A 25,412-nucleotide genomic window follows, 5' to 3' on the forward strand; every position below is an offset into this window, starting at 1 on the left:
GACGGACGCCCAGCAACCTGTGTAGTAACAAGCCTTCCAGATGGTTTTCAGGCCTTCTAAAGTCTGACAACACTGAGTTAGATGTTTCTGGCTGTTCCTGCCTTGGGTGTACACTGGAACTCAATGAGACTGTGTTTTTTGAGGACAGGGTCCTGCCTTATTGTCTGGTATACAGTAAAGGTCCAGTATGCATGTACTGAAACAGAACTGAACTAGTTAAAGGATGATGAGCACAGAATTTGATGGAACAAACTCCAAGGATTGGTTATCTTCAGCCAATAGTCAAAAAATCCTCAGAAAAGAAGCCAGTCACCAATGTTGCTTAATAGCTTAAAAATTTGGTTATTTTAATATAATTATCACCAGCTAGATATTGTCCCAAATAAGTGAGGGCACTGGTTACAATCAATTAGCTCGTTATATTCTGGAACAGTACTGCTTTAGATACATCATGGTCATTGCTATATAAAAATGGGAAAGCCAAGGAGTTTTCAGGATCAAGTTCCTCCAAGGTGTTAATGATCTCCTGAATATTGTATTGAGCCCTATACATACCATTTGGTGACAAAAATATGATTTAATAATGATCCATTTAAATAGACAATTATGGAAGTATCTTTGTATTTCTAAAAAGATTCATGCAAATAGAACAAGTATAAATAAATTGTATTTTAAAGGCAGTAGCAGGGGGAGAAGCATGGGGCTCACTACGTGAAAAAACCCTTTTCCCAAGTTTTTAGTAGAGCAAAGAACCAGCTCTTAATTTTTCTGATTTCAAATCTCTGTATTGAGGTTATCTAATATGAAGAGAAAATTATAAAATATTTTATATACTATATAGAATGTGCACAGTCAACTTATGTAAATTTAACATATGTATTCAAATATGTGTTTATACATATTTATCTATTTATCACTTTCTACCCATCTATCTATCCATCTATCCATCTAGCTAGCTAATGTAAAACAGGACAGGTGATTTCGCACGCCACTCCACTTAGAAAGGACACGGCCTAGAGAATATGTGAGATTGGTATCATGGACACACTCTTCCCTTGGTTGATTCCCTTATGCACCTCGTGGTGCTTCTATTGTGCTGAGTATAATCCTAGTGTTTAAAGATGTTATATTTGGGTACATTTACAAATGCAAAACAAACCAAAACTACCACCACCACCAACAAAAGCAAAACCTCAAATAAACACAGACAGAAGCAACAGAAGCAGAATGAGGCCTGGGCTTAAGTTCACTTCTCTGGCACCTGGGCTTGGCTGAGAACTAGTCCTGGTCCTCTAGGCCAATGTTACTCCAGGAGGTCAGCTAACGCCTGGGACACAGGGAGGGTGGGCCTGCACGCTGCCCTGATTTCTGGGAATTGTTCATCTTGGTCACGCTCTGAAGGGTGGGGCTCTGTAACCACCCACAGAAGAATAGGGCCTTGGGGAAGAAGTCTCCTGGAAGCGTTTGTAGGTGTGGGGTAAGAGCCTTAGTTGGAGGTGCTATAGTTCCTTTATGTTTCCATCCAAAAGGAATTGGTGACAAGGTCACAGTTTACATGCCCTGGCGTCTGTACCTCTCATTCTAGTTCCCCAGAAAGAAATACAAAGACTTCCTTGCATCTTAACACTCCTTCCCCTACCTTTCTTTCCTCCCAGGTCTGTGGTTTTCTGAATCCAAAAAGCATTTCAAAGGCCCCTGGACATATGCTTTGGAAATATGTCTGAGCAATGGACAATGTGTCCACAGGGCACAATTTTCTGGGAACCACGTGGCTGTATGTCCATTAATAAATAGCTTTTTCAAGACCTCAGCATGAGAGAGATCTTTAGATTTGCAGCTCCTTCCTCTGTTTGCTGGAAAATTGCTTCACACCATATCATCATAAAATGCTCTATTTTGCAATGACAGATGTGTATAAAATCTGTCCATGGCTTTAAACTTTATTAATATTGGCTGAGTACCTATGGATACAATCACTCAATGGCATATGTGTATATACTCACTTATCTAGACTGCATTCTTTAAAGAAATAAAGGGCCAGGGACAGAAAAATGCCATTTGTGTAATTTCTACAGAGCCACTAGAGAAAATGTATGACATGGGTAAGCAGACAGAATGGCATTTCATGAAAACTAGAGGCAACTGACTCAAATCTTAGTAGTCTGAGTCATATATCATCTGAAGTCATCAGTATACCATCCTTTTCCCATTATTTATAATTTGCTTCTGCCATCTTTATATTGAAAGTGCTTAAAATTTAAAGTTACACTAATGCTTTGTAACACTCGGGGTGTTCTTTAGAAGAGTAGTTCCTAAATGCTGGGTTCTGAGTGCCAGCCTGGAATGAAGTTTGTATTAGTCTACAGCAAAATGGGGAAAATAAGAAAATGTAAGTTCATTTACATAAACTTATATTTATTAACTTTAAAGGATTCTCTTCTCTTCATTTTGAGATTTTTTTCTTACAGCCCTACTAGTCTACAAAACTATTTGGCCAATGAGATCTAAAATTATATAATAAGTAAGTAAAAAATCTGCTTTTATTTCTTTGCTTTTATCTTGTTCTATAAGAAGAAAAAACAAAACAATTGAAAAAAAAAAAACCCTCAACCATTATTCTAACTAATTCACAAGTCTCTTGCTATTGTTTATTCAGAAGGTATTGGGCACCCATATAAGCCAGGCACTAGGACCATCCTCACCTTTGGAGAAGAAGCTCAGTGATCTATATGAAACACAAACTTGATGGAGAGCCTTGAGTTGGGCTGGGTCTCTCTTGGTTTATGTCTGTGTCAGAACTTTCCAATTTCTGGTCTGAGCCAGCAACTCTTGCCTTGTCCTGGACTCAACAATCTCTAGTGTCCAGGAAGGCGGCTGCTACTGCCTGCTGGAGAAGTCTAGGGTCTATAAGTCTGGGACTTTGATCTATAGACATTTCAGACAACATTCTGTTCTCTCATAAGCTCGATGATTTCTTGGACAATAAAAATAAGCACAATGGGGTCTCTGTTTTTTTGCAGTCCTGCAAACAAAATCAATTGATAAGGCATGCCATGGTATAAAACATCCCCAGGAGGCATGTGCCCGTGGGAACACACCTTTCTGAAGTCACTCGTATCCTCTCATCATTGGACGAGTTGAAGCGGTCATCCTTTTCTCTGAAATATTCCTCTATGCACTGCTCTTCAAAATCATGTACTTTCTTGAGCTCATCATCAGTTATGAAGAGCTCTGTGGAAAAGAAATGAGAGATATGAGGCAGAGAAGTAAAAGCGATGGCACCTGACTTGTGGGTCTAATGACATTCCTAATCTAACTCAAGGTTAGGGAATGGGGCCCAGATTCTTCACTGAGTCTCAAACTAAATCCAAATGTGGTCAGGCAACTTGTGTCACTGTCCTCTTTCTCTGTGTTAGATTCATTATGGGTCTCTGAAGCTCACCTGAGTATACCTGGATTACTGCAGAGACCAGTTAGAATTATATATATTGTAAGGACAAGAATGTAGCTAAATAAAGGAAAGGGGAGCTATGCAGAGCATGGAGGTTTCTTAAAAACTCAACTTCAGGGCTGAGGAGTGTGGCAGACAAGACATTGTTCATTCACCTTACTAAAGGCCCTTTGCAACCCAATTTCCCTTTTCCCTTTTCCCTTTTCCCTTTTCCCACTACTGAGACTGGAAAGCCAAATACACATGTTTCCAGTGTCCCTTCAAGCTAGCAACAACCATGAGACCCAGTTTGGCTCAAGGAACAAAAAAAACCTGCTGCAGGAAAGGGTTGTGTATTGAGAAGAGATTTTGCTTTCCTGATAAACTATAAGTATGTGGCTGTTTCTTTCTACCTTTTTTCACCTTCATGCTTCTTTCTGCCCTGAACATGAATGTGATGACTGGAAGTGCAGCAGCTATTTTGCTACCATGAGACAAGACAGTGTGACAAGGAACAGCTGAGCCTAAAAATAGGACTTGGGGTCTTTGACTTCAGTGAGTCATTGTTGAGCTCTGGGCTATTTATTTACCGTTTCACTTTCTGTTGTGTGAGAAAAGTAAAACCTTACGTATTTGTGTTACTGTTAGTCTGGTTTTCTGTTTATAGCTGGTAAACAAATTCATAACTGATTCAGTGGTAGAAAGAGCCCAGTGGAAATCTGAACCTTTTCTCCCCCTGAGCTTTCTACTTGCCTAAATTGGTGTTTCAAATGGAAACAGTGAATTTTGGAATTCTTAACCCCTCTCCAACTTTCCAATTTTAATGTCTCGAAAGAAGTCAGGCACTGCTGTGTCAGAGAAGTTGTTAAAAGCTTCAGACTTAGAGAAGCAGTTGATTATTAAGTGGCTTTGGTTTCAAACTTTAGTTGCACTAGTGATCACCTGGAGGTAATTCTTGGGCCACAATCCTAGAGGCTCTGGTTCAGTAGATTTAGTGTAGGTGGTCTATTTGACACACTTTGAGAAATCACGGTAGGTTGCTTGTATGGGGGCTGGATTCCCAATGGTTCTTAACTGTGGGTGGTACCCAGGGGACATTTAGGAATCTGCAGGAGCTATTAGTATTCAATGTGTGCAGGCCGGATGTGCTAAATCTCCTGCAATATGTGGAACAATCCTATATAATGAAGAATTACTCCACCCCAATGTCAATCTAATCTCCTTCTAGAAACACTGGGCTAGAAGGTGGTTGGTGGAGGGTCTTTTTTTTTTGTCCTTGGAATCATGGAAAGCAGGACTGGTTTCCTCATGAAGCCATATAGGCACAACCCTTAAGGTTTGGGAAATGTTTAAGACCTAAAAACATGATAGATCCAAAAATGACCATGGAAAATCAAACTTAGTCACCTACAACTCAACTCATGTCAGGATACTTAAATTATATATACTGCAGCATTGGGAGCATATTAACATGGTTGATATATCTTGTGGTGGGATGTCTGTAAAGTAAGAAGCTTAGAACCTATGAAGATGCTAAAACAGCCCTGCTAGAGCCTGGTTTTATCTCACTAAGAAAGGTGTGAGGCTAAGAATGCTCGCTTTCAGCCTCTCCTGTCTTCCTTCCAGCACCATTTCTCATCACGCATACCCTCCCATCCCTCCCAAGTCTTCAGAGCTGTGGGCAGGAAGTAGGAGGAACGAGGTGCCCAGTGGTCCTCCATGACCACCTATAGACGCGGTGGGGATTTCTGCTCTGTAGTTGCAGGGGGTGGTCACTCAAAGCTTACTCAGGCCATAGTCCCTTTCATCTGGGTCACTCTCGTGTTTTCTCCATCGGCAACACAGGTGCTGGAATATCATGGTCATGTGGCTGAATATGATCAGAGGTGGGGGCAGAACGGGCCTTTCATGGAAAGTCATGATGAGCTGATACCTCTGAAACTTCCACACTTGGTTGGATATTGATTTTACCTCAAAAAATGTATTGCTGAAATAGAGACCAGAGAGAATCAAGTGAGGAACACCCCTGCTTTCTGGAGCGTCATGCCCCGCTCCTGCCTCAGTCTCCCTACTTCCAAGGGCTCTGAAGAAGGACCCTCTTACTTAAAGACAGCGATGAGGAGGTTGACCAGCAGGATGTTTGCCACTAGGAGGTAGCAGGCCATGATGGCCGGCACGATCCAGGCTCCTGTCTTGCAGGGAGGCAGTTGGATTATTTTACCATCCTCTCGAGTCTCATTCTGTCCACAGGGAGCTGGAGGAAGCAGCACAGGCAAGATGTGAGAAATCGTGTGGCTCTGTGATTGAAATCACAGACTGATTTGAAGGAGGGGTTTTTAGATGAAGGAAAAATACAGCCATCTCAAAACAAACAGAAAAAAAGAATTCCAGAAAAGCCAAAACAAACAAACGAAAGCTTCATGAATATCTCTAGGGGCTGTCTCTGCAGAGGGGAGTTGGTTCCAACAGTCTCCCAAGTTGTCATCTGACACGAAAGAGGTGGGTGGAGCCCCCTGCTGGCTTGCCGAGTCCCTGGGGCACTTGGTGTCCCCAGGAAGCCTGGTGAAGGCTTTCCCAGGGAGTGCAGGAGGGGCAGATTCTCACTGCCCCATCAAGTTACTTTCAAAATGTGCTGTGGAGGCCAGAAGCCGACAGCTGTAAGAGCAGCAGCATGGAGGGGCTATTGACTGGGAATTAACACCGGGGCAGCTGTTAATTGCTTCAAGAAACAACCCAGGGACTCTGAGTTAACGATTTGCTGTCTCAGTGTGGAAGGAACGAAACAGGGCAGCACTTTGGGAAGTATTTAGGGGGACTGTAGCTCAGTGCTCCTGATGGATGGCATTTCATGGGGAGGGGCAATGAGGGGAGATGGGCCAGGACCCTGGAGCCTGGAGCCACCTGTTTTTTTCCCAGCAGCATTTCCATTCCAAAAATGTTCTTCTCAGGGCACAGGGAACAAAACCCAAGTGCACTGAATAAATGGGCAAACAGAGAAAAATAAAACATCTGACTGCACAGGGGACCATGTGGGGATCTTTAAAAACTGCCAATGCCCAGCTCCACTCCAGTCAATTGAACCAGAATCTTTGAGGGTGGCCCCGGCATCAATATTTCTTTCAAAATTTCCCAGGTAATTCTCAGGTGCCACTAACATGAGTCTACTGAACTAGAATTAGGCTAGAAACATTATGTGATTTTTGACATGCTCTGAAGTCCAAAATACATCTTCTCAATTTATGAGGCTTTTAGTAATATCAGGACACCAAGACTCTGTTTTTATGGCCAGAAAAAGATGGCCAAAGTGCTTCCTTTGGACCTGCCTGTAAGATGATCAGGTGTTGATGGACTCAGATGTTCTCAAGGAGCCGGCATCTTTTTTGTTGTTGGCAGTTGTGGCACTATGCACCCAAGACAGCCCTGTAGGAGGTTCTGATCATTTCCTCCTTTGGAAGGAAAACCCAGTGATAGAGCCCGCACTGACTCCAGGATGAGGTCCAAACTCTGAGGGTAGCTAGCCTGGTGCCATCTCTTGCTACTTCCCACATCTCCCTCTGAGCACAAACTGGACCAAGTTTCTTGCAGTTCCTAGAACTGTCATGCCCTCTCTTACTTCCTGATTTTGAGCCATGCTTCTTCTTTCGCTTCCAGAAGGCACCTCTGACACCTTGCTCCCACTCCCATGCTTTACCTGGATGAATCCTATTCACTTTTCAGTGCTCACTTAGCTTTCAGCTAACTTTCTGCTCCTTTCCAGCTGGGACTGGGATAGGTATTGACAAAGATCCTCTGCTTGACCAAACTCCACTCAGGCTCTTCTGAGCTCTTTTGTGGCCTCAACTTGTGGACTTCCATGCTTGTCTCTCCATTTGTCCAATTTCAGCAAGAATCCTGCTAAGCACGTTTAGCCAGAATCCCCATCCTCAATTTCTAATCACCATCAATATCTAATCAGTTTCCTCATTCTCCACCATCCTCCATCTGAAGTCTGATCACACTGGTCTGTCTTCAGTAAGAATCCATTACGTCAGGTAAGCCAGAACCCCCCTTACTCCTGATGTTTCCTCTTAGTGATCTTCCATCCACTGACCCACACCCAGCTCCTGGCTATAAATTTCCTTTTTTTTTCTTCACTCAGAGTCGAGCCCAATCTCTCTCTCCTATTACAGAACCCCACCGCAGTAGCTCCCCTTGAACAAAGTCTTCCTTACCATTCTTACCAAATGTCATGAATAATTTTTTCTTTAACAAATAATTTTTTCTTTAGTAATTTTGTCTTCCATATAATCCCAGAACTCCCTTTGCTTGCCCCTTTGGAGGGTTTCTCAACACCGTATCACTGCTGCCAATTTACTGGTCTCTGTGTCCTACATAACATTTCCAGTGGTAACATGTCTCTTCATGGTTTCCAATTACCTGCCTCAGTGCATACACACAGCACATACACAAATATCCACACATGAAAACTGTTGAGTGAATAAAGATCATTAAACACAATTTGGTTGTTGAGCACTAACATTCACCACAGCTCTGCAGGCCTACTCATGATGGATAGTTCTAGCTCTAAGCAGTTGCTGGCTCCTTCCTTAGATTCTTTCAAGAAATCCTGCCCTTGGTCTGGCAAGAAGGCTTCTCATGCTCAAACAGATGCCTGAGTCTCTGATACCCACTTGGCTGCAGGCCTCATGGAATAGCTCACTTTGCTTTTCTCTCCTCAGCGAAGCTTGCCCAGCCACCCTACCCCCTTTCTCCTGAGTTGACCTCCCTTGGGGCTGTCACTCCTGTGCTGCCCTTTTCTTTGGTTCCTGCTCAGATCTCTATGAGGAAGCCGACAAAGAGCAGGAGAAAGAACTGTTTGGGGTAGGGTACAAAGTGAACACAGTTTTTACAGGTGTGATCCCTGATCTCCATTTAATGATGTCATTCTGAGATTTCTCTTTACATTCTGGGAGAATGTAAAATAAACTTGTGAGGGGCAGAGCTCATCCAGCTTTTGACCCCGTATTTAGTGAAGATGCAGACACTTCCTCCACTAGAGAAGAAACCTTCTTCCAGCCTAGAGAAAAACCCAGGGAGAATAGTAGGTGCTGGCTAGTTTCAAGTGGCCCCTGCACATTTCCATGGGTCTTTAGATAGTGTCATTAACATGTCTCTAGATCTCTGCTTTATTCCCCTACTAGCTGGAAAATTGGACCAACTCATTACCTTTATACAAGATTTGATTTGATTTGATGTCATCATGATTGGCTCTGGGAACTCTCTGCCAATTCTTTGGGTATTAATTTATTCCACTTTCCCCCACCTTTTTTTCATCCTGCCTTTATAGAAGTAGTATTACTTTAGTGGTTAGGAACATGCATTATAATCTGGCAGACCTGGGTTCAAATTCCGATTCCACCATTTTCAAATGATGCGACATTAGCTTACTCCATGAACTTCAGCCTCCTCATCCGTAAAATGGGGTAGTAATAGTATATATGGGGGGAAACTGTCAAGATCATTAAATGAGATAATGCATGGAAAGCACTTAGCTCAGTATCTAGCATACAGCACTTAATTAACATTAGTTGGTGTCATGATTGGTATTGTTATTTTGTAATTAGTAGACTTGAAGCGTCTCAAGGTTAGGGACTATGTCTTATTCCTCTTTATTTTACAATCACTAAGCATAGCACTTATTCTACAAACATTCATTGAGTGGTTATAATATGCTGGGTACAGGAGATGCTGGGGATGAAAGAGACAGTCCCTGTTGCTAAGGAACTCACAGTTTAGTAGGGGGCACAGAAAGGCAAGAAAACATTGCATTTAACGGGTGATGTGAGCTCTGCTGGGGGCTCTGAGGAAGCACAGCAGAACTGCTGCAGTCCTTCTAGCCTGGGTCACACTGAGCAGGCTGGTAGTCAGGATTAGCCTTGAGGACTGTCATCTAGACTCTACAGCAACAAGCGCAGTATACATGAATTAGATGATCCTTGTGATAATGATAATAAAAATGAATCAGTAAGAAACAGCCTTCATTTGGTAATATCACCAAAGAGGCAGTTTGCTGATATTATATGCAGCAGTTAGTGCAAAACATTGCTTTGTAATGGCTCCTAGCCGTGTCCTTGCTCAGAGCATTTATCTGCACTAGAAAGTGCTATGACTCAAACTTACAGATGTCGACCACTGATGAAGACGAACTGGGTGCCTTAAAGCCCTGACAAGCAGATTTTAGGTTGGGGGATAAGTTATCTGGATTGTCGAATGGTACCAACCAGTATCTGGGGGCTCATATTCCCAGGGAAATACTCCAGGGCACACAGACCCAAGATGGCACACGGGTGGATGTTTAGCAACGTGTGGGCTGGTGGCTACCATTGCGCCTCCTCCTTCCCTGCTTTGGAACCTGACACGAGTGGTTTTTCTCCCAACCCTCCTGCAAGAAGTAAATGCACAGTCACTACCACCCTTATACCAAGTGACATGTTGTCATCTCCCTCTTTGTCGGTGACAGTCAGTGCAGAGTGCCTCTGGTGGATGTTTGGTGGTTCCACCTGCCTAGTATATACGTTTCCCCTTCCTCTGCTAAGAGCATGCTGGTTTCCCTTTGTGGAACTGTCCCTCCCTACTCTCAGTCCATGAAGTTTGGGCGAAATGAGCTGCATGCCGTTCCATACTGAGGAAATTAATCAGTGTATTTTATCTCCTGATTGCAGTGATTAGTTCAGGGATGGACATGTGATCCTAGCCTGACCAACCAGAGCCAACGAGCATAAAGCTTGGGACTTTTGCTAGAACTCGTATTAAAGAGAAGCTCTTTTTACAATGCGATATAAGTCTACCAAGCGAAGAGAGCCTGCCCAGGAGTGACTCCATCACAGAGAAGAGAAACAGATTCCTGATTCAGCCATGCCTAAAACCAGAATTCTTCAGTTATATGAACCATAAAATTCCTTTTTTCCTTAAGTCAATTTGAATTGGGTTTCTATCACTTGCAGTGAGTCCTGGCTAATACAATCACCCTTGCCTCCCTGTCCCCTGTCCACGGTCATTAAGGATGTTGGTATTTTGTTTATACCACTCCTGGGAGGCTACATTTGGAGCCTTGGGGTAGCATGAAGAGATTGGAAGAGGCAACTGGCAATGTGAAATCTGACCTGACATCAAGGTTGAATCACAGTTTCAGGGTTTCAGGAGCCAGAGGCTCTGTTGCTCTTTTTCTTCCCCAAGCATAGAAGAACTTAAGGGGTCTACACTGCTCAAAGCTCAACTGTCCTCTGACTCAGAAACTAATGATACAGATTTCACTTATTATCAAGTCAGCAGGGTAAACACACTTGGGAAACTGGCCAAAGTTTCCAGCTACTCCCAAAGTGAAGAAAACCTTGCTCTAGAAGCTGATCATAGATAGATTGGCCAAAGAAGCCCCGGGGGGTGGGGTGCGGGTACAGAGTGTAAAGGCTACATCTATGCAATTATGGCCAAATGAGAAGGGATCAAACATTTGGAAATTCAGATTCTCTACGGTTTATCTACGTGGGTCACAATGACACATCACAAGGCAGAAAGTTGGAAGTGCATTAATGAGTAGAAGTGAAATTGAAGACTGGGCTCTAGAACAATGATAGGTTTGTGCAGTTATAATCCAGCCAGATTATGCAGGTCAGAGTAAGAAAGTCTTCCCTTTTCTGTACATGTTCTGGAGAGCAGCCTTCCAATGGTTGGAATTTTTATCATAAATAAATTTTTATAATAACTAAAATAAGGGTCAACAGAATCCCTCACTAGAACGTAAGCTTCGTGGGGAAAAGTGTTTTTGTCTGTTTTGTTCACTAAAGAAACAACAGCTATAACATTGCCTGGCACATAGCAGATGCTCAATAAATACTTGCCAAATGAATGCAGGCAGGAATATCACATACTGTACATTTGACCTGCAATGTCAGGCATTTCTGTAAGGGTTACATGTGATCAATTTCACTGGGTCAGTGTTTCTTTTCTTATTTACTTCAAGATCTTAAGTGCCACCATGACCTGCTAATATGAGATGTTTCCTGTAAGAGCAAAAATCTGAAAGAGGGGAAAAAATAGATTCTTGATTATTTGTTTGTTTTCGCAATTAACTTGCAAAGGAACATGCCTGGCTTCGGTAAAGGCTATAGAAAATCTCCCTTCTGAATGCTGTTGCATAAATCTCCATGGCACACCAGACATAACACCCCATGTTAAACTCACGGCAGACATTTGGTAATCAATCATTACACTCTTCTGTCAGGCTGTAGCCTTGGAATCCTTTTTATCACACAACTCCCCAAAGCACGACTAACCAACTGAAGTTGACACAAGAGATGGAAACTTTCTTAGTTCTTTCAAAAATGAGAACATGAGGTCTCAGGGAAAGATAATTTCTATACCTCTGTTCAGGATCCTCCTTATGCCCACATGGCCTGGCCTTTGCCCAATCTATACTACCTTGAAGTTGCCCAGGAACAAAAAAGGGTCAAATTAGACATCCTGCTTTTCTTAGACCCTGACATTTTTGATGAAGGGCCACCTACATACGTCCTGGGCTCCTGGACACTGCCCACTGCCCATTTTAAAAGATACCTTTTAAAATGGATACTTCTGGGACTTCCCTGGTGGCGCAGTGGTTAAGAATCCGCCTGCCAATGCAGGGGACACGGATTCATTCCCTGGTCCGGGAAGATCCCACATGCTGTGGGGCAACTAAGCCCATGCGCCACAACTACTGAGCCTGCACTCTAGAGCCCACGAGCCACAACTATTGAGTCCGTGTGCCACAACTACTGAAGCCCATGTGCCTAGAGCCCGCGCACTGCAATGAAGAGTAGCCCCCCGCTTGCTGCAACTAGAGAAAGCCCACGCGCAGCAACAAAGACCCAACACAGACAAAAAAAAAAAACAAAAAACTAAATTAAAATGGATACTTCTAGTGGAACTGCTGATCCTAGTTTGTTATTTGGGATCCACTAAAGTGAAGGACAGTAGAGATTTGGAATAAACAACTGTGGAAAGCATAGCATGTGGCAGTCTCTGTGCTGTGTACTTCACATCAGCCATTGCACTTAAGCTTCCTTGCAACTCCATAACAAATGTATTATCCTTGCTTCATAGTTGTAGAAACATGCACTGAGGGGTGCAATGCCTTATCTAAGATCACACAACTAAGAAGGGAATATGCCAGAACCATTCATTCATCCATCCAAAAAATAATGAGTTCCTGCTACGTGCCAGTGGGAATTGGCTCTGGAGATGCACTTATGAATGAAGCAGAAATGGGTCCTCCTCCTCTCTGACCCCAAAGCCTGTATGTATGCCTCTCTATCTCATACAGCCTTTCCAGTGTAATATTGCTAGTGACTACCAATCGCAAGCTTCAGTGTAAGGCCCTGTGCTATGAGCCATACCTGTATCACCTTATTTTAATCTTTATAATACTTTGACACGATCGATTTTATTGCCCCATTTAAAGGTGAAGAAGTGAGGCTCAGAAAATTTTAGTATCTCTGTCAGTATTTCAGAGACAGTAAGAACAGAATCAGGATGTCCATGCAAACCTGTTCAACTATAAAGTATCTTTTCTCTGTGCCTCTGAAGAAAGAGCCAACATGGGGCTGAGAGGAATCTCAACTATGAACAAATGTAAAGACAGATTGATAGACATCTGAATTTTTCTTGTTTCCATCAACACGAATAAAGCCTGAGCTGTTCAGATCATGTACAAATGTATAGAACACTAAAATTCGAAGTGTGGAGAAAGAAATTTGATTCATATAACAGGTATCAGGTGTAGGAACCCACATCCCAAAGATTAAGACACTTGCCCCTTTGATTTTATCCTATAAGGCATGGGGAAAAGAAACATTTGTTTACTTAATACGCATACCATACTGTTTCCAAAAAGCTTGAGAGATTAAAAATGAAACACTAATATATGACACAATGAGCATCATCTTTAAAAATATGAAGAAGAAGGATATTTCCAGAAGATCATCTCTTCCTCACCTGGCTGAAGAAATGTCTCAATAGCATATTCTGAATCACAGGCAATGGAATAAAGAGCTTAGTTAAACATATGACTACATTTATCCTATTTTTTTTAAACAAAGGATATTCAACTAAAAATCCATCCTGAAAAGGAGACAAAGAGGATTTCCCCACCTCATTTTGAAAATCCATACAGTTTGCCATGGAGGGTTTAGAATGCCATTACACAGCTCCTATAGCTTACTCCAAGGAACCAGATTTAGATAGCTCTGTTTTTTTGGGCTTTTTCCTGACACACTGCTTTCCTTGGCAGGAGAACTGGAGATGCCTCCTTTTGTGTGGCTCTATCTATCCAGAAGCTCCTGATCTAAGAGTCCTGCATAACAGTACATCCAGGCAGAAGTCTTCTTTATGTAAGTAAGGGGGTCTTTCTGCTTCTTTTAATAGGCTATAGTCAATGTCCTCTAGAAATGGAGGTCAGGAAGAACAGAGGTAATTGAATACCAGGTAAGCTCCAACTTTGTAGAGTCGAAAGCATCACCCACCAGCTCTTTTACTTCTTTTGTAGTTCATTTCTTTTCCCTTCCCCTATCCTAAGTGTTGGGCAAGATGCAAGTTGGTAGTGACATGGTACAAAGGCAACCATGAGAAAGGAGTAAGAGGTCTCAGCTCCTCCGTCTGTGAACAGAGGGGCTTGGACTACTGATACCCCCTACAGTGCACTGCCCACACAACTCAGGAAGCCCAAGATGACTGTGGGATACAGGCACAGCTCACTAAGCAGCACTGAATTGGACAGTGAGAAAGTGATGACCTTTTCAAGCCTCTTTCCATCTTCCTGACTCCATCAGAGAGAATGCGTCAGTTTGAGGATAATATTTCTTTAACACTTCCTTCACATCTGCTAAACTTCCTTTTCAGTAAAGACTGGGCAGGCTGAAGGCTCAAGCATCTGGACAGAATTTCCTAACAATGCGGTGTTTTCATTCTGTTTATTTCATGCTCATTTTCTATTACATCAAATCACACTGATTTTTCAACTTACAGCCATGATGTAAATTTTTAAAAATAAATTAATTTAGGTTTTAAAATTGAGCCAATTTAACTAAAAACATTAAAGAGTGGACAGATGTTACAAAACAGTGAATGGTTTATGTGACTAACTAAAGGTTGGGAAACGCTAGATGATCTCTAAGCCCCATCTAGTCCAGACATTTTATTACTCTATGAATCTAAGAAGAGGAGCAGAAGACCAGAATAAGCCCCAGGCTGGATTATCCATCCCAGGAGCTAACTGTAGGTCACCTATAAAAGCTGTATTCTTTTTATTCCTGTCAGAAAAGCAAACAAATACCTAGCCCCCACCGCACAACAGAGAATCCAGCCACCACTAAGGGGGAAAAAACTCACCAATGACAGAGCCTCTAACTTTTCACAGGGTTAGGGTTACACATGCTCAGCTTTCAGCTATTTAGGAAGCACAATTAAATTAATAAGCTTTGTTTTTTAATCTAGTGAATCAGAAAGCAGGATGTGCAACTACTGAAGCCTGCACGCCTAGAGCCCGTGCTCTGCAACGAGAGAAGCCACCACAAGGAGAAGCCAGGCATCGCAACAAAGAGTAGCCCCCGCTTATCACAACTAGAGAAAGCCCACGCGCGGTAAGGAAGACCCAACGCAGCCGCCCCCCGCAAAAAAAAAAGAAATACATACATATATACATACAAAAAAAAAAGAAATACATACATCTATATATATATATATAGAGCAGAATGTTATAAGCCTAGGTATGTTGTGTGTGAATTGTGGGCGGGGGGGGGGGGGAAGGGGAGAACATCCAATTCCCTCTGTTATCTTCGTTCTGTGTTTTAGTTATTCTTAATTTCTAGTTTTACTTAGAGACAAACCTGTCATTTATTTGCTGTTATTTGAGAAGGATTCAAAATTCCAACCTTGGGAGTTCATTATTTGGGATCAGGAATTAGTATCAGTAAGATCCTATGCAAATTTTGCCAGCAAAGGATGTGTATCTATACTAGCCTGTAGTACATGTCAGTGAATTTGTTGCCATGATGCAGCAGATTGATTACATTAATAGCTCCAATTTCTCTCTCTGTATCCAACCTCCTTTGCCATGTGAGTTGACAGTTTCATTTCTTTCAATAAACAGGCAGGATCTATTTCCTTGCCCCTTGGTTCTGAGTTTAGCCATGTGAGTTTCTTTGGCAATGGGGATGTTAGCAAATGTGACCCATATAGAAGCCTGGAAAAAACCTTGAGTGTTTTTGTTTCCACTCTTCCACTTCAGCCATCACCACGAGGAACATGCCTGAGCTAGTCTGCTGGAGGATGAAACACGGGAGCCTCTGCTCCCAGTCATTTCTGTTGTGTGAGCTAAGGTTGTTTTGGATCAGCTGACAGCCAGCTGACTCCCTGGCATATGCCCAAGCCCAGCCAAGACAGAAGAACCATCCAGGCAACCCACAGGCTCCTGAGCTCAATAAATGTTGACAGCATTAAGCCACTGCCTTCTGGGGTGTATGTCAAAGATACCTGATATACATACTCCACTTCCCTTGCCCTGCTCACAGCTAGAAGAGGTAGCTCTCTTCTAGGGCAACCTGTAGCCCTAGGTCTCACAGGTTAACACACCCTTTCCTAATTTCTTCATCCTCCCCCCTCAATTCAGGTCAAATCCCATCATTACCCAAGGAGCGAGGAGCAAATCCATTGAATGACCAATGGCTAATCAGACTTGGTTTTTAGAAATTAAACTGAGATGCAGAGACTTTAGTTAGGTGATGGCAGGTACTTAATTGAAGATCATATAGAATCAGACCAAGTTAGGTCATTTAAAAGTAAAGCCAGGGACTTCCTTGGTGGCGCGGTGCTTAGGAGTCCGCCTGCCAATGCAGGGGACACGGGTTCGATCCCTGGTCTGGGAAGATCCCACATGCCACAGAGCAACTAAGCCCATGCACCACAACTACTGAGCCTGCGCTCTAGAGCCCGCAAACCACAACTACTGAGCCCACGTGCCACAACTACTGAAGCTCGCACGCCTGGAGCCTGTGCTCCACAACAAGAGAAGCCACCGCAAGGAGATGCCCGCGCACCACAATGAAGAGTAGCCCCCACTCTCTGCAACTAGAGAAAGCCTGCAGGCAGCAATGAAGATCCAACACTGCCAAGAAAAAAAAAAAAAAAAAAGGGAAAGCAAGCCATCTGAGAGAGGAGAGGGGAAGGAAGGGAAGGAAAGCAGAGAGAGAGCTAGAGAGCAAGAGAGATGATTGATTGACTGAGCCTGGAAAGAAGTAGAAAGAAAAGCAGACGAGTGGTCATGTCTTCAGATTCTGGCTTCCCAAAACAACTTCCAGCTTCATTTCCAGTCAGTTTATGTCATGCTTTGCTTCCTGTCTTTGAATGTTTTTGAGGTTTCCTCTTAGACACTTACAGTCAATCTTTCTTTATTTAATCTAGTTTGAGTGGGTTTTGTTTTCTTGCAAGCAACGTTTCTCTAGTTGAGGGCACAGCCATTAACACCTTAGAGAGAATCAGCTTCTCAGGCTGGTAGTTTCATCAGAGCAGGCCAAGATCCAGCAGGCTGGGAACTCATGGCAATTAGGGAGGGGGCCGGGGACGGGGGAAAGGGGCCCAGGGAAGGGTCGGAAGGATGGGAATAAAAAGCATTTAACTTACAATTTTACTGAGGGCTCATCTCATTCCTTTTGATAGTTGCCTAAGCAAAATAGGATTAGATAAGCTTTTTTCTGCTTCAAACCAAAAACAAAACCATTCAGAGAAGAAGTCAAATAAATGATTTACTCTCCCAGATTTTGTGCTATGTCCGCTTCCACTGTAACTCTTGACTGTGACGTTCTTGTACCAACTCCTCATGTTGGAAGAATACACTCTCCAGAGCTACAAGGGCAGAAACAGGTGTCCCTTCCATCCCAGGTGCAGGGAGCGTGATTCCCTTCTCATTGCCTTAACTGGGAAAGGCTTCCCCTGTGGGTCCATTCTACCTGAGCCACCATGCCTCACGTTAAGGAACATGCTTCTTGTTTTTGTTTAAAGAGGGACTGCATAATTTTTCAGAAACCCGTACATCTGTCCTGCTGGCTGTATGAAGTGGGAGGAGCCAGGGCCTTCTTCGAGAGGGAGTGTCTCACGAAAAGAAACTAGCAAGCTGACATCAGGGTTCTTTGTGCTGAGAAGGATCAGTCTAGCGAGCCAGGCTATGTACATCTGTGTGCGGATGTACATCAGGGAAACTAGGCTGGACCAGCTCCACGGAAATGATCCACAGCTCCTGCCAGCTCCCACTGGATTGCGCCCCCGGGATTATAGGACATAAAGGGAAACAATCAATGTGGCCCCTAATATTCAGGAATGTGCTGGTAAGCAAACACAAGCTCCTGCTGACGTTATTTACAAATCCCCTGGTAAGTGACAGATAACGCAGGAAATCCATTTGTACTCAGAGCTCACGCTCCTGGCTCAGTCTCCTGGCACACGGCCCTCTTGGGGTCTCTCCTCCCCTTGCTGCCCCCTCCAGATCCCAGGCTCTGTTCTCCCCGCCCTCTTCTTTTTACTTTAAGGCCCCTCTGCCCACTTGTCTCTGTTTACTGCTAAAATGTGAGCTTTTCACACTTCAACTCCTGCTCTTCACACAGCAAAGAATCTGGACCATAGTCAGTTCACGGGCGGGCTCAGATTACTGACATCATGACATCACTTACTGTCATGTTGTGAACAGGCGTCCAACTGTATGCAGAATATAAACATTATTATTATTATAACAAAAGACTGGGTGACAGTACACCCTCGTACAGTGGACTACCAACTTTTTTCTTTCCCAGAGCAATGTTAGCAAATGTCAGTGAAAATAAAATAAACAAACACTTTTATCTTGAAAGATTTATCTGTTAAAAATTAGAAACTCAGGTGCCAATCAAGTGGAGAAGCAGGGTGGGGGGCATAGAAAGGAGCAAGATGGGAAAGGCACTTCGCTGTTAATTGTGGTTTGAATATTTTAAATAATCTCCTTGTTGTACATTTCCTGTTTGGGGATCTATCCATAGGTGACCCATCTTATTAAATCACTCTTTGAAGTCACTAGACACAAGCTACTAATCTTAGTGAGCTCAGTTTGAGTCCTAGACCTGACATTTGCCATCTGTGCACGTCATAGAGTACGTCAATTAAAATGTCTAAGCCTGATAAAATAACAGTAATGTTAATAGAATATAGTAGTAATAGAAATAATATTAATAATGATGATGATACATGCCCAGATTCCCTCATCATTCATTCAACAAGTATTTATGAACCCCCTACGATGTGCCAGACACTGTTCTAAGTGCTTGGGATACACCAGTGAATGACGCATCAAAGATTCCTGCTCTTCTTCAGCCTGCATTGGGAGAGGTGGGTGGACAGAAAGTAAACAACAGCATCATAAATAAGTAAACTAAGTGGTGTGTTAGAAGGTGATAAGTGCTGTAGAAGAAAAGAAAAGTAAGGCAGGGCAAGAAGGATCAGGCGGGCGTGTGGGTGCCTAGGAACAGCAATGAGAAGGTGAGACGGGAACAGACTCCAGTCTTGGATGAGGGAGTTAACCAAGCAGCAATCTGGGGAAAGGGTGTTTGAAGCTGCAGGCAGGGCTAAGGCAAAGGCCCTGGGGCAGAAGTGCTCCTGCTGTGTTCTGTGTCTGCCGTAATGCAGAGGAGAGCAGAGAAGAAAAAAAGAGTGCTAAGGGGTGGAGGGAAGTTGAACTTCAGGTGGGGCCTATGGAAGGACCTCCCAGGATCCAGTCAGATAATAAGGCATTGCTATTTATTGTAATCCTTACTGGCTTTATTAAAGAAGCTGAGTAATTCCTCTTCATCCATTCCAGCTCCTGTTGGACGGTTTTTTGATTTACTCAGTAAACCCTCTCTTCATTATTTCTGTTTTTCCCAATAGACCCCCAATGCCCCTAAATGAAATAGGGACCAACGCTCTGTCCCCTGGTGGTGAACTGAAGGCAGCTGAATCCTGGTTCTCCACAATCTGCAATGAACGGTAGCTCTCAGACTCCCTCTGCGTCCACCTACCATAAAGAGATGGAAGGCTAATGAGAACAGGTGCCTGGGCTCGCTCTTTCTCTCAATCCTACCCACATCAACAGCTATCCTCCCTTTATCGGCCAAACAAGCAGCCTGCTGAGGGAAAGCTGATTTCTAATCTAATTTGAGCAAAATCAACTTTTATAAATAGAAGAAGTCCTCACAGTATGAGGCTTGGGAGAGGGAACAAGGTTCTTACTAATGACTTTAGAGTACAATCCAGCTTTTCTCATTGCTGCTAAACTCCTCAGTGGTTGCTGCTTAGTGCAAACTATTTGCTGTACCTGGTGTGTCAAAGAACAATAAGCTTAGGGACAGGCAAAGCCCCTTTGTTCCTTAAGTATCCTAACCTTTCCCGAGGCAGGAAACCTAAGCAAAGGCTGTAGCCAGCAGTTAGTCTGAAAAACTTCTAGACGGTTTTATTCAACAGTGTGCCTACCCACCACAAAGTATATGCAGAGAAAGGGTGGATTTAAATTCTCATTTCTTTTCTTCGTGAAGATAGGAAGGTTGTTACTTCTTTTTAAAGTGAAAATAGATGGTTTATACAAAATCTGTATTTTTCTCCTGTACCTGGACAAAACTCACACATACAAAGATGTTGCTTTTTTCCACAAATGATCAACTGAGTTGACCATGTTGATTCATGTATTTGAAAATTGGATGGCTTCACTTTGTCATTGCACAAAGTAAACTAGTGACATGTGAAAGCCGACATACATATACATACACACACGCATATTTTTTAAAAGTCTTTCCCAATTTTCATAAGCTTATGCCTCATGCAGCTCTACTCTAAGCAATGCTGTGCAGTGGCATTTCCTTTGGCCAAGTTGGTCTGAATAGACCTGTGGGAAAATCTGAAAACTAAACCAAAAAGCAGTATAAAATTGGCTAGTTTCTGGGTCCTACATAGAAAGGAAACAAGTTGGGCTTCTTCCACTATATCCCTTGCCTAATTGTGAAACAAAGGCTGTTCTTTGGGCTCTGGTGGACCAGCTTGTGGGCTGCAAACTTGGGGAGTTTGTAAGTGAATGTTCTGCCTTCCTTTCTCCGTATCTTATACAACTATTTAGTAAAAAGAGGATGGTTAACATGCAGGCTCTGGGCTGCATGCTCAATGCTGACAAGCATACACGCATGCACACAACCCCACCCCCAGCAGGAGAGAGAGCGGAGAGAAAAGGAAGGAAAGCTAAAAGAAAGTTATGGGGTAAAATCCAGCTTGATTGCTGAGTTAGCTAACAAGATGTAAAGGAACAGTCTCCTATACGCATTTAATGTATGACCTGACTACAATCAAATCCCAGTGCAAGATGCAATTCTACTTAAGACGACGTAAAACCAATGTCCGGTGGATTGAGTGTGATCACTGTTCCTTGGGGCCACAACAGGACATGTGGACTTGGACAGACATAAGGCAGATGGCCAGGTTTTTCACTACAACTTTGCAAAGAACAGGGTTGATATGGGTCTGATGAAACAAGTTGCGAACTCAAGTACAACAAGCATTTATAATTATACAACAAACAACTGTGGTTACAAACACCCTAGAGATGGGTGTATCAGATTCTATGCCAGATGCCTTCACATATATTAGCTCATTTGTCATGATAACAAACACATTTTTAAAAAGATTATTAAGATTATGGAGGCTGATCATAAGACAAAGTGGTGGAAACCCTGCAAGAAACACATTAGAATTTCCCACCCATTCATTTATTTTTTTAAAATTTCATTTGACAATCAATTAATAAAACACTTGCTATATTTTAGGCATTATTCTGCATGCTTTATAACTTTCAGCTCATAAAAATATGAGAAAAAAAAATAAGGTGGTGTCTTAGCTCAAACAGCCATAAGAGAAAATACCATAAACTGGGTGGTTTATATAACAGACATTTCTCACAATTCTGGAGTTTAGGAAGTCCAAGATCAAACAGCCAGCTGATCTGGTTCCCCAGTGAGAGTCCTCAGCTTGGCTTCAGATGGCTACCTTCTCACTGTGTCCTCATAAGGCAGAGAGAGAGGAAGAAAGGTCTCTGCTGTCTCTTCTTATAAGTGTCTCACCCTTGTGATCTCATCTTATTACCTTCCAAAGGCCCCATCACAGTCACACTGCAGGTTAGGGATTCAACACATGAATTTTGGGGGGACACAATTTAGTCCATAACAGGTGGCTTCTATTATGTCCATTTTAGAGGTGAGTAAACTGAGGCACAAATAGGCAAGTAACTTGCCCAATGCCACACAGCTAGTAAGAGAAAGAGACCTCAGAGCCTGGATTCAAACCTAAGATTCCATCATCTTAACTACCGCATTGTGCTCTTTCTCACGGTGAGGGAGTTGAAAGTTACATTACAGTCATGAAGGTTTGAATGTCCAGACATCTGTATTTAGACTACCCTTGTGTTTCATTCTTTTGTCTGGGTCAGTGGCTCTCAAGTGGTGATGTCCATAAGTAATACTCTTTCCATGATATAAAGACTTTTGAGAGTAAGTTGGATCAGAAGTGATTTTTGGCCAACATGCTTACTTTAGAACCACGTTTGTGTGGATAATACATTCAGTGTAAATGGAAAATGTATATTTATCACCACAAATATAATGAAAGAAATTTAAAAGCCCAGTTTTTATTTTATTTATTGTCCAGTGGTGCCTTTGAAAATGAGTAAACTAATATTCTTTGGAAGGGGTATGAATAATGCCAGGCCAGGAAATATCATTTAGAGTGCCCTGGGCAAGGCGCTTCATCCCACAGGCTTGAAGACTCGATTTAAGCCCTCCTTGGGTCTCATTTATCCCAGTTAACTGTGTAAACAGTCTGTTTTTAACCCATGGAAACAGAGATTTCTCTATTTCACTAGAGTGTGTAGATGGGCCCAAGAATAAGCCGTTTGCTTAGGCATAGCTGTTTACACCCACCATGACTGATAGCTTCATTTAACATAGTAGTGTTGGGTTGGCAGTAGGATCTCTGTTGAGAAGAGGCTGAGGACCAAAATAGTGTACAATCAAGGAACAAAACCAAATCTTGTTTTGCTATGTGTTATAAAGAATAGACTATTATTTCATATTACTAGGTGAGTGAAGGAATTGGCTATACTGACGGCTGCCATGGATATACACTGCTCCAGCTGGTCCCACATTACAATAGGAACCAGTGATGTCAAGTCGAGGAATATCAAATGAAGGGATTTGGCTTTACTAACTGGTGGAAGTCTGTGTGTCAGCATCTGAGACCAACAGAGATGTTCACAGTCATGTTTATGTGCTTCAAAATGCAAGAGACTTGCCACTGTTACGGCAGGTATACAGGGCCAAGTGGGCAGAGTGGTGCCAATAATACAGTCCTTGCAGTCTCTTTCATTTAATTAATTAAATGTTCATATGAATTAGTTAATAATTTTTTTATACTTATGCCTTGTTTAGGCCTGGCTCTAGTCTAAGTTATATTTCCGCAGAACTGACCCAGAATATTGACCCACAAACAATGGTTCATGGGACTTAATTTACTTTATTTTGAGATTTAAAGAGATAAAGTTAAGGATGTTTCCATATTTTTGTAGATTTGGTGATCTGAATTATGTAATGCTCAAGATTTAAATTACTTTAGATTCTTAGACTCTTTATTCGTGTAGAATCATCTTGCTAGGCAATCCATAGCTAGCCTAACTTAAGATATTGTACATGAAAAATAATAAAACTGCATTTTAAAATATTCTGTAATTCAGATTTTTTTTTTCTAATTTGATTCATCTGATAGTTAAACTTAGCAGAGTTTTAGGTCATATTATTAAATGATACTTTAAAAAGTGAATTTGCTGGAGAGCAACATTTGGGTACTTTTTTCTTCTCTGCCTAAGAGAATCTGGGTGTAAATTAAGTAGACTGAACATCGGGCCATTATGACATGACTACTAACTGTTCGATAGAGTAGATCCAAGCAACAGATGTCCACTGAATGGCCAGCCAATCATTTAAGAGTAGGAAGAAGCTAGCCAATTGCAAATAAAATACTTGATTCCAAATATCTACAGCATAGAAACATCTGAAATACCTTCTATAGTCCATCTTCCAGTCTTTCACATTATGTTTCTCTCAGTCTGTTCCATTATCATTCATTCTCTCTTTTACTTCCTTATTTTTGAAGAGATTATGAGGTCAATTTTCTATTCCATCAGAATAACAATGTCATTCATTTTGAGCTGGCCAGAAAATACAATGTCCCCTTCTTGTGTGTCCTTCCAATGCAAAGCCCCTAGCAGCTGTACTGAGGTTTGACAGGAAAAGCCTCTCCTCTCCAGATTATTGGGTGATTATCATACCTACCCTCAAGAGTACTGACGCAAAGATATGTGAGTTGTTGATACACGTAAAACTTTAGACAGTGCCAGGTACACAGTGTGCATTCAGTAAGTGCTGGCCATTTCTATAAGAGGCCCTCTAGCTGGTAGTCTTCCAGTCTAGACTCCTGACCCAGCTGCCAGGGTTCAAAGTTCAGCTCTGCCTCTCAAAATAGCCATACACTTTAGGCAAGTTACTTATTAGGTCAGACCATATGAACTTTCTGAGAGTAGATCATTTTTGACCTATAAAAACGGCAGCTTCACAGGGCTGAACCTAACACGAACATAATATTCTCTGTGCCTCAGTTTCCCTACCCATTAAAAATAGAGGCAATGGGCTTCCCTGGTGGCGCAGTGGTTAAGAATCCGACTGCCAATGCAGGGGACACGGGTTCAATCCCTGGTCTGGGAAGATCCTAGATGCCACGGAGCAACTAAGCCCATGCTCCACAACTACTGAGCCTGCACTCTAGAGCCTCCAAGCCATAGCTACTGAAGCCCCATGTGCCACAACTACTGAAGCCCGCATGCCTAGAGCCCATGCTCTGCAACAAGAGAAGCCACCCCAATGAGAAGCCCACGCACAGCAATGAAGAGTAGCCTCCGCTCGCTGCAACTAGAGAAAGCCCGTGCGTGGCAACGAAGACCCAATGCAGCCATAAATTAATTAATTAATTAATTTAAAAAAGAGGCAATAACCCTACCTCATAGGATTGTTATGGGGAATACATGAGTAAGCATTCATAAAACATGTGGGACAATGCCTGATTACAGAAAGTGCTATTTAAGTATTTACTATTATCATTTTTATTACCCTCACATCTCACTACTGCTTGACACAAACTTTTCCCAAGAATAGCCTGCTTCTGTCAGTCAGCCTTTCTGTCTTGCCTGCAATGCCCCTCTCTCTCCTTCAAAGCTTGGTCTCAATTCATGTGATCGACTCCCCCACTCTATTCCATTTCTGCCATGTCTCTTGGCATTTGTTTATTCACTAAGGACAAGTTATTTTACATCAGCTGACAGTGGTTCCCATGTTGTCTTTGTCTTCTTCATATATTGACCCTGGAGTGTGAGGGTCCAGGAAGGTTATGACATTTCTCCTGTTTTAATTGTATCTTTTCATGTGGTGATTATTTTATATCTTTAGAAAAATTAAGTGATCTTTAAATGTGGGACCCCTAATGTCTTCCTATGTTTTTTAAAAAAGACTTAAAAAAACCCTTGAATAATGGACATCCACATGCCAAAAGAAATAAACATTGACCTAAATCTCACACCTTATGAAAAATTAATTCAAAATGGGTCACAAATCTAAATGTAAAATGTAAAACCATAAAACTTTTAGAAGAAAACACAGAGAAAATCTCTGTGACCTTGGATTGGGAAAAGATTTCTTAGAAATGACACCAAAAGCACAACCCATAAAAGAAAAAAAACTGTTAAACTAAACTTCATAAAATTTAGAACTCTTCTCTAAGAAAGACATTGGTAGGAGAACGGAAAGACTACCCACAGACTGGGAGAAAA

General features: G+C 42.3%; 1 protein-coding gene across 12 annotated transcripts in view; it reads right to left on the bottom strand.

The window, feature by feature from the left end:
* The window catches only part of TRPM3 (transient receptor potential cation channel subfamily M member 3), a 941,238-nt gene that overhangs the window by 16,502 nt on the left and 899,324 nt on the right, over window positions 1–25,412 (bottom strand). For all 12 annotated transcript variants that reach the window (XR_009503681.1, XM_059924893.1, XM_059924892.1 and 9 more), the window contains 3 exons: window positions 5,534–5,684; window positions 5,218–5,417; window positions 3,099–3,231 (listed from right to left, as the gene is read on the bottom strand). Coding sequence is in view for 11 of the 12 variants with exons in the window: in XM_059924893.1 (XP_059780876.1) it covers window positions 3,099–3,231; window positions 5,218–5,417; window positions 5,534–5,684 (484 nt within the window). In the remaining variant the exon portion in view is untranslated. The remainder of the gene's footprint in view (window positions 1–3,098; window positions 3,232–5,217; window positions 5,418–5,533; window positions 5,685–25,412) is intronic.

The sequence above is a fragment of the Balaenoptera ricei genome, chromosome 6 (genome assembly GCF_028023285.1).
Source record: "Balaenoptera ricei isolate mBalRic1 chromosome 6, mBalRic1.hap2, whole genome shotgun sequence".
NCBI lineage: Eukaryota > Metazoa > Chordata > Mammalia > Artiodactyla > Balaenopteridae > Balaenoptera > Balaenoptera ricei.